General features: G+C 34.8%; 1 protein-coding gene across 3 annotated transcripts in view; it reads right to left on the bottom strand.

The window, feature by feature from the left end:
* Window positions 1–9,840, bottom strand: part of ALS2 (alsin Rho guanine nucleotide exchange factor ALS2) — a 71,725-nt gene that overhangs the window by 22,936 nt on the left and 38,949 nt on the right. For all 3 annotated transcript variants that reach the window (XM_077747568.1, XM_077747567.1, XM_077747569.1), the window contains 5 exons: window positions 9,084–9,149; window positions 4,416–4,578; window positions 1,066–1,197; window positions 537–665; window positions 125–195 (listed from right to left, as the gene is read on the bottom strand). In XM_077747568.1, the coding sequence (XP_077603694.1) occupies window positions 125–195; window positions 537–665; window positions 1,066–1,197; window positions 4,416–4,578; window positions 9,084–9,149 (561 nt within the window). The remainder of the gene's footprint in view (window positions 1–124; window positions 196–536; window positions 666–1,065; window positions 1,198–4,415; window positions 4,579–9,083; window positions 9,150–9,840) is intronic.

Below are 9,840 nucleotides of genomic sequence, written 5' to 3' on the forward strand. Positions count from 1 at the left end.
GGAAGGTGAGCCTGCTTATGAGGAATGGGGAGGCCTCCTGAGCTTTTTCTCATGTCTAAGAAAATAACCTGGGTAGCAGAGGGAGAGAATTACAGTGAGGGTCAGGGAAGGGAGACAAACTTACACACCACCAGCTTCTTCAGAAAGTGGCTCTGCCCATAGTGTGGCCAAAGGGAAAACATGATGTGTAGAGAACTGAAAGAAACAACATGGAGACACATCTGAGAAAGCTCATGTAGGTTCTGGTGGTCTCTGCTCATAACCCTTTTCAAATGGTTAAGCCACATGGGTGCCACCATCTCAGCAACATGATCCTCATAAAACAGCTAATCCCAGTAGATCTTGCCATATCTGTCACAAGGATTCCTTCAAATGATTGATACTCATTTTCAATCTGGAAACTAAAAGAGCTCTCTGAAATTTGCAAATGCAAGCTAAACATTCTCTTTTATTCAATAATTTCAGCAAAATCACAATATTTTTAACAGAAACTGATGGTATAATTAACTAATGTAAAGGTTAGGAACCTGGCATACCTGGGCATGGACTAGGGCATCATTAAAGAGAATGAACCAATTCACAGAAAACCTCCCAGCATGCTGCAGAGACAGGGCTCGGTTACTGCTCTCACACAGCAGTCGACGCTCTGGCTTCCTCAAGGAATCCTGAAATTGAAGACAAGTACACAAATGAACCTTCAGAATTACTTTAACATGCAAGGAAAAAATGAAAAAGACACAAATCACATTTAGGAGAACTGCCACTCATAGGTTAGGTTGGTGTTGGACCTGAAGTTAGATAGGATCTGAACACTTAATAAAAGCACTCAAAGGAGATTAAGAAGAAGATAGGAACAAACAAAAGGTGATCGGTGTTCAGAGAGGATTCTTAGAAATGAGGGTAGGTGTTGATGTTTACAGCATCTATTGCTATGGCCCTTAGACCACCCTTAGAAAAGGGCTCATTAAGGCATTACCATAAACAAATGAGGAATGGAGAAAATGATGACAGTTGTTATGGACATGCCTGCTGTTTGCTGGGGTAATGACAGTTGGCATGGTTTACCGTCATTTTTCCAGGAAAGGTCTTCCAGAAGCCCAGTGTGTATTCAGCTTCCTTCCTTTTCCTGCCGAGATGGAGAGCAAGAGACTCATAACAAGAACTGGAATCGTGCAGTTTCTGGTATTCTGGAGATGTCTGAAAGCCAATAATTAAGGGGAGGGGAAAAAAAAAAAAGAATATAAAACAAATGTCCAGAATCTGTAGCCTCAGTGTAGTTTAGATATGTAGTATTAAATTTAAGGAGAAAATCCAAATAAAAAACAGACATGGTATATACTAAAGGGAGCTGAGCAGAAAGAAGATTGGTTCTAGAAAATTCTACTATATACAGGTACGTATGAAACAGTGGAATAACTCAAGGGGGAAGAAACAAACCCTGGCAGTTATCAGTAAGGAGAGCAGAGAACTCATGATAGGGCAGGAATGCTCAAGTGTTTTGGCCACAGGATCCCTCTGTTTTGCTTATGTGGGTTTGTCTATTGATATTTACCACATTAGAAAACAAAGTTGAGAGATATAACTTTTATTAACTCACTTTAAATACAGTAACAGTTTAAGTGAAAAAGAACTATATTTTCCAAAAGAAGAACAAAATGCTTAGTGAGAAAAGTAGCAATTGTTCTACAATTTTTCAAATCTCTATTATCTGGCTTAAAAGAGGACACTTAGATTTTCATTTCTACTATTAAATTTAATCTGTTGGCTAAAATATATAAAGAAAATCTTTGTTTATAAGAATATATAACTGGAAAGGAAGGATTATTTTAAGAGCCATTTCAATATTTCAGAGGATATTAATATTTCAGGGGATAATAATATTTCAGAGGATATTCTCCTTTGAAACTAACCAAAACTTGTTAACTTGTTAAGTGGTTCTTAAAGAGTAGCTATAATGTGGAATCTGAAACTACATTAGTCAAACTTTCTGTACTCTATTACATTAAATCCACTGATCTATGTTACACTTTGAATAGACCTTTTACCTATGCATGATGTTTTAACATGTGGATTAGACTTCTGGAAAACAGTGTTTCACTGAGTTATGCAGACCTTCTAAATGTTGACACATTTTATTATACAACATAAAAGTTTCATGTTAATGTTATCACCAATGTCATCAAAAAAAGTCTTGAAGTACTGGGAAACTGCCAAACTCAATAGTGAGCCATATATGTTTCCCACATTTTACTTTTTGCTTCAGAGTTCAGATTTTATCACTGGCAACAAATACTATCCATTGTTCTCCTTGAAGGAACAGGTTCATTTACTCATTTTTGAGAAAATACCTGCTGAATACCCAAATCTGAATTAACACAGTTATGTCAATTGTCCTTTCAAGTTAAAAAAAAACAAAACAAAACCAGCTCTCAACTTAAACAATAGTAATCTTGTTCTTTTTCTTGAAAAACTTCCAAACTTTGGTACTCAGAAGAGCTGCTTTCTGTACTTCCGTCTCATAATACAGAATATTAAAAAGATATACACTTCTACATGTGGCGATGACATTAACTAGACTTATTGTGAGTGATCATTCCACAATATGTACATTTATCAAATCATTATGTTGGACACCTGAAAATAACACAATGTAATATGTCAGTTATATCTAGCTTGACCAAGTCTCAGCTGTGCCTCAATTCTCTCATCTGTAGAAAGGGGATAATGATATCTATTTCACAGGTTTGACATGGGGATTAAATGAAAAATGGACATGCTTAGTACCTGGCACATGGAATGCATTTAAACATCAGGTATTATTATTTTTATATAGAATAATGTATATGTATATACAGTGTCTAAGCTGTACCTGAGACTTACTAAATAACAATTTGCAGTGCTGAAACCTGGCCATGTGTTTTGAAAAAAATTCCACAGATGATTGTGATTCCCAGCCCTGGTTAAGGACCAGTGATATAATACAACATGAGGATAATGGAGAAAGACAGTACCCGGTATTAGCAAAGCACAGAGGAAGGTTCACTAATTCTTAAAAGACGGGGAGAGAAGGGAATGTGGTATAGTCAGAGAGGTCTTCATTTTCATGATAAAATGACTTTTGACCCAGGCCTTGAAAATTTCCTGCAATGAGAACGGTAGTAGTGTGTCTCAGGAAGGAAATACAAAACATGTATGTCTGTGGAGCTGAACTTACATGTAGAAAACGGGGGTAGTAGAGAAGGCTAGAAACAAAAAAGGGTATCAGATTGTAAAGGGCCTTAAATGACAAACTGAAGAGTCTGGTTTTCTTTCAAATTTGGAAGCCCACATTAGTTCCTGGGTCATGCTAAAGACTGAAATCTGTCCAAATAAGTGAACAGTTCCCACGATTTAAAAGATTCTAAAGTAGGGGCGACTGGGTGGCTCAGTTGGTTAGGTCTCAGACTCCTGATTTTGGCTCAGGTCATAATTTCATTGTTCGTGACATCAAGACTAGCATCAGTTAACAGCACAGAGCCTGCTTGGGATTCTACTCTCTGCCTCTTTCCTGCTTGTGTTCTCTCTCTCAAAATAAATAAATAAACCCAGAAAAAAAATACTCTAGAGTAGAAGAGATCCTAGAATCATGGTTTCCTGGAGCCCTTCAGAGTGGGAACAAAATGCAACATTTTAGTACAATTTCAAAGGTGAATGTCTCAGGACTAGCTTTAATATACACCCATAACCTACAGTGGTAATAAATTTCCTAGGACTTACTTAATATTTGAGAAACTCACTTAACATTTGAGAAAATCCTGTAACACCGTGATTTCTCATAGCATATGCTAAGGTAACTAGAATACCTGGCATGTATCTACTCATACTTATTATGCACTCAATAAACTTTGACAATTATTGAGTGAGTAGCATAATTGGGTCTCAACTTTATTTTATTTTTTTTTAATGTTTTATTTCTGAGAGATTGAGAGAGAGAGACAGCATGAGCAGGGGAGGGTCAGATAGAGAGGGAGATACAGAATCTGAAACAGGCTCCAGGCTCTGAGCTAGCCGCCAGCAGAGAGCCGGATGCAGGGCCCAAACTCATGAACCACGAGATCGTGATCTAGGCCGAAGTCGGACATCCAACCGACTGAGCCACCCAGGCGCCCCGGGTCTCAACTTTAGACACAGTTTCCTAAAATAAATACAATTAATCTTGATACGGTTCTGAGAAGAAACTGAATCCATAGCAAAGAGAACTAGATTTACCTATAGTCAAACTTTCTTCTTTCATTTTCTTGAAGAAAAATAAATTTAATTAGACATATATAAATATTAAGTTAGTGGAGTTTGAGATGCTAGAGTGGCATAATCCAAACAAGCAACTATATCCTTGGCTTCCCAAGTACTCAAATACGATATTTATGGGAGCTTACCACTTCAAAACAAGTAGCAAGCTTTAGCAAAACTTTTGCATAATTATGAAGTCGTCTGATAGGCAAGAAGAACAAAGTATTCAGTATTTCCATCAATTGAGTGTTTTCATCATTTACTTCTGATAAATCTTGTAACAGCTCCTGGTTTTTATTTAGGAAATCACTGAAGGTAGAGAAAAAAAAAGAGATTTAATTAATCTTTTTGGTTTGACAAATGCATGATATTGAATAAATAGATTTCTCTAGACATTACTTTTTTCAGAATGCATATTTTTAGGTGCTATAAAAGCAGAGTATAAATAAAATGAAATAAGACAGATATAATTAAAAGAATTTTCCTGACTATAAAATAGGATTTTTGCATATAAATGGTAGCAATAGTAACTCTATAATAGAGATGCTTAATCCCAAACTGTGCCTAAATTACAGGAAATGAATCATGCATTCCACAGCTTCAGGGAATAATTGGAGAGCAGCTGACACCATTCATTACCTGTTGATTTCCAAGCCAAAAGTCACTGCAATAAATGGCAAGACTAACTGCTCTAATTAGTTTTATTAAACAGAAATACTGGAGGAAAAACAAAGTTCTTCACTCCAACACAACTGGCATGTAATATTAAAATACTTTAAATATCTTCTTTTTTTTCTCCTTCACCTAATAAAAGTTTATTACAAACGAGTAATAAAAAGCTGTAACAGTACAATTAACAGGAAACAGTAAAGCAAATTCTGTGTCAAGATTTCAATGCTGAGATCTTCAAAAGCATTTCAAACTAAAGCCAACATTTTTATTTTGTTTTTATATTTCATTTTACATAAGTTCATTATGAAAATTTTGTTGCAAATTTTAATGGTGATCAGTAACCCAATGAGACTATGCTCACCAGACCAAAATACTTAAAAAGATGTGAAAGAAGTAAGAGTTGGTGGGGCAAAATAATAATTATTACCTGCCCCTTAATAAGCAATATTTATGTGCCAGATACTATTCTTGAGTGTTTTATAAGCACTATAATACAAAATTCTTATCTACAGGGGTTCAAACAAGACAAGCCAAAAAAGACTATGAGGCAAGAATGAAACATTTTATAATCTCTTAGAGAACTATAGAAAAAAAAATGTTTAACTCCGAAATATTACCTGGGAAGAGAAAATATGCAATAACTTCCAGGAACTCAAATGTTTAATAGCACAAACTGGATTGTTTTATAATGCAGTTAAGAGATCTGAGAGAGAGTACCCTGGGGAACATGACCCAGATTTTTATTTATATTTGGCTTGTGTGGATGTTCCTACTTCCTCCTCCATGTTCTGTTGCTGAGATCAACTGAAGACACTCATTTAACCCTACACAAGTGTTCTGCTTTAACGCGCTCCTGAGAGATGGAAGCAGTACACGTTGAACACATACTCACTATTACCATTTCTTCTGGATGCAGTACTAGACCAGAAATGTTCCAACTCTTTTAAGTCCTATTACTTGTCAGCACTTACTCATGTACTTTTTCATCACTCACTCATGTACTTGCCTACAGACCTTCCCCAAAAGAGCCTTGGTATGCTCTCAGGAAACCAGAGACTGTTTAGCTTATCTTCTCTTGGGAGTTTTAATCTAATAATGGCAATACTGCTTTTCCTTTACAAGGCTAGGTTTGTATTTGTTACTTATAAAATAAATATAGCAAAGGTAGAAACAACCCGAGTCTATCAACAGATGAATGGATACATAAAACGTGGAATATGTATATAATGGAATATCATTCAGTCATGCAATGCAATGAAATTTTGGTATATGCTATAATATGGACAGACCTTGAAAACATTAGGCTTAGGGAAATAAACCAGGCACAGGAAGACAAATTACATGATTGCACTTATGTGGGCATCCTACCTAGGATATCCTACCTAGGATAGGCAAGCTCATAAAGACAAGAAGTAAAATAGAGGTTACCAGGAGCTGGGGGGTGGGGGAGAAGTTATTGCTTAATGGGTAAAGAGAATGTTTTTGTTGGGGATGATTTTTAAAACTTTTGTGTATAGATAGTAGTAATTGTTTATACAACATGACTGTGCCACAGAACTATACACTAAGGAATGTTTAAAATGATAATATTTTTTAAACCTACATGATGATCAAACCACCAGGCTAGCATGAATTGAATAGCTAGATCATAAACCAGCTGAATGATGAGAGCCTGAGTATTAACATCCAATACCCACTAACTGCCATGTAGGCTTGCCAGCTATGCTCTAGAAGTTTTCTTTTTAAAGAAATACTTTAAAATAACTTAAAATATTGACTTTGTAAGTAGAGGTTGTAAAAAGATGTTATTACGGCCTTTAACTATGTAAACCCCTAGGGTTCATGAACCACAGCTTGGGAAATGCTGCCCCAATTCAGACTTCATATTTGCTTCCACAGTTTAAAGTCACCCATTGTTCATCAACTGTTTTTCCACCTGTGTAGGCTCTGGCAAGAGGCTTTCGCTTATGTCATCTTGCTTTAGCTGCTCTAACAATGAGTCAGGTCAACTCCTGAGTACTGTGAACTCAATTCTGAAATATGGAGGCAGGTTAACAAAAAATAAAATAGAGCAAAATAAGGCACAAGGGTTAGCAACTACCAGAGGACTTCGATTAGCCCAGAAACCTCCCCATTTTTAAACTGCCACAAATCTCCAGCTATTTTTGCACTAATTAAACTTGCTTTTCCTTCAAGTATTATTAGCTGCAAAAATAACCATTCTTTTTTTTTTTCTTCATTTAATTATTGGTTTGGACTGCAGTCATTTTCCCCTACTTTTTTGGCCAAGATTCAGCATTTCACCAACAGTAAAGGCTTATTAAAAAGTTTTTTACAAGTCATTATAATATACACATGTATAATAAATGTAAAATCAGAAATCATAACAAATGTAAACTTGTCAGAAGCTCTCAGATTAAAAAAACAACAAAGTAGTAAGTCCATCAATTTACTATTTATAAGAAATACACACAAAAAAATTACAATACAATACAGGCAGGTTAAAATAGGATAGAAATTGGTGTCATTATTCATTCTATTAATGTAAATCAAAATAGCAAGATCACAGATTTAAAAGTTACTACATAAGGCTAAAACAGAACACTCCCTAACCTGTCATTAAAAAAAAAAAAGCCCAAATCCTTATTTTGGAAATGAATGAGCACGTGACATAAGTCAAAGAAATCAATGAGTACATGACATAAATCAAAGAAAAAAATTATGACAGAAATTAGAAAAATATTTACAATTGAATGACCATAAAAACAAAACTTTTAAGACACAGCCAAATCAATACTTGGAGGGAAATTTATGGCCTTGGATAAGTACATCAGAAAATTAAAAGATTGGAAAATTAACGAACTAAATGGTAACTCAAAGTTGGGAGATATTAACAGGTAACACAAAAAAAGAAGGAAATAAGAGGCAAAAATTAATGAAATATTAAAAAAATCGACCAAGATAAAAAGATAAAAGACTCAAATAAGAGAAATGAAAAACAACTACAGTTATTATCAAGGTGAAAAGAATCTTAAGACAATAGTAGGAATATTATGCCAATAAATTTGAAAACTTGGATGCAATGAACAATTTTCCAGAAAGGTACAAAAAATTGAAACCATGAGAAGAAATAAAAACCTGAACAGATCTATTCATTAAAGAAATTAAATCAGTAGTTTAAAAACTCCCTACAGAAATGCTCCCATGAAAGCCATATATTTTTATAGATGAATTCTACAAAATCTCAAAGTACAGATATTCCCCATCTCATGCAAATATTCCAGAAAATAGACAAAGTTCCCACACTCATTTTGTAATTGTTAGTGCAACCTTCTTACCAAAACTGAGCAAGTTCAGAAGAGAAGAAAACCCTCACATTCACATCGTTTCAAAAATTTAAAAAATTAGCAAATGCCAGCAATGTACTGAAAATCTAATACATAGAGCCCACTGAAATTATCCTGAGAACTAAAGGATACTATTAAAAAAAAATCAATTTAAGATCAGAAATGAGACAAGGATGTTATTGCTCTATTAGGATATAAGATCAAAAGCCAACATGGCAAAACACCAACATCTATTAAATCTGGGTCTTGAGTACATATTTTCTATGTTTACTATTAAAATATAACTGAATTTTTAAACTTGCCTTTGTCTCTAGATCAACACTTGTTGAGAATCTACATAGTTCAAAATGTGTGGCTTCATTTAAGGAGCTTTTATATTTATTATCCAGAAGCTAAATGCAAAATCTTTCTAACCTAAACACACTTTGCGTTTTTCTCTATACCATCACATACATTATTTGTTTCTCACCATGGCAAAAACATTCCCATTTTTCAGATGAAAAAAATTATGCTCAATTTGATGAAGAGAGCTGTCCAACATGTCAAGGATAATAAGTGGTAGCACTAAAGAAGGACCTAGATCTTGTGTTTTTTTTCAGTCCGGTTCTACTTCCAATGATAATCAGGAGCTAATAAAATACCACTCCTTTCTAAGAGTTAGTGAAAATCTACATTTTGATTCATTTGGTTAAATGACTAAGTCAAAGCTTTTCCTGGGCACTCAAAAACACAGAACACTATAAAGTATGATCTTTAGTTCTTAGAATAATAATGGGAAGGCACGTATTTGCTTACATGGCAGGCTTAGCAAGAAGCTGGAATCCTCCCATAACCAGGAAATTTGTAATAGATGTGCAATACCTTGAGCAAAAGAGAAAACAAGTATGTTAGTGTTAAAATGTAAATTTGTTCTTCAGAATTTTCCAACAAGCAACTGGAGCAGATACTTCTTTGTATCTCACCAATAAGTTTCAGTACTTTTGTGATGTCAACATTCATGAACTGTAAAGGACTGAAAAGAAGGGTAGGTTATGTGATAATCACAATACTCAGGTGGGAAAAGCCACTTTAGTGAAGATATTAATATAAATCATAAATTTAAAACACACCTAAAATTATGCAAAAGATTCTAGAATTTTCTTGGTAGATTTTACTTTGGTAACTTAACAAATTTGAGAAAATATGATTAAAGTGATTGGCTTTCAATGAAAATTAAGTCTTCAGAAATAATAGAGAAGGAAAGAAATATGTTAAAAGAGCGTGAGTGAAACTTAGAAAATGTTGTTTAAGTTTTGACCAATTGCTAGAGAATGTCTTGGTATATTGCTTGAGTTGTGTATACTTCTACCATACTCTCAGACTGGCAAAATGGAATCAACTAACTGACTTTCAGAGAGGGCAAATTCCTAATAAAAACAGCCCAAAGGGGGCGCCTAGGTGGCTCAGTTGGTGGAGCATCCAACTCTTGATCTCAGGTCTTTATCCCAGCGTTGTGAGCTCAAGCCCCACATTGGGCATGGAGCCTACTGTAAAAAAAAAAAAAAAAAAAAAG

The sequence above is a fragment of the Crocuta crocuta genome, unplaced genomic scaffold (assembly GCF_008692635.1).
Source record: "Crocuta crocuta isolate KB4526 unplaced genomic scaffold, BGI_CrCroc_1.0 scaffold159, whole genome shotgun sequence".
In the NCBI taxonomy this organism is placed as follows: domain Eukaryota; kingdom Metazoa; phylum Chordata; class Mammalia; order Carnivora; family Hyaenidae; genus Crocuta; species Crocuta crocuta.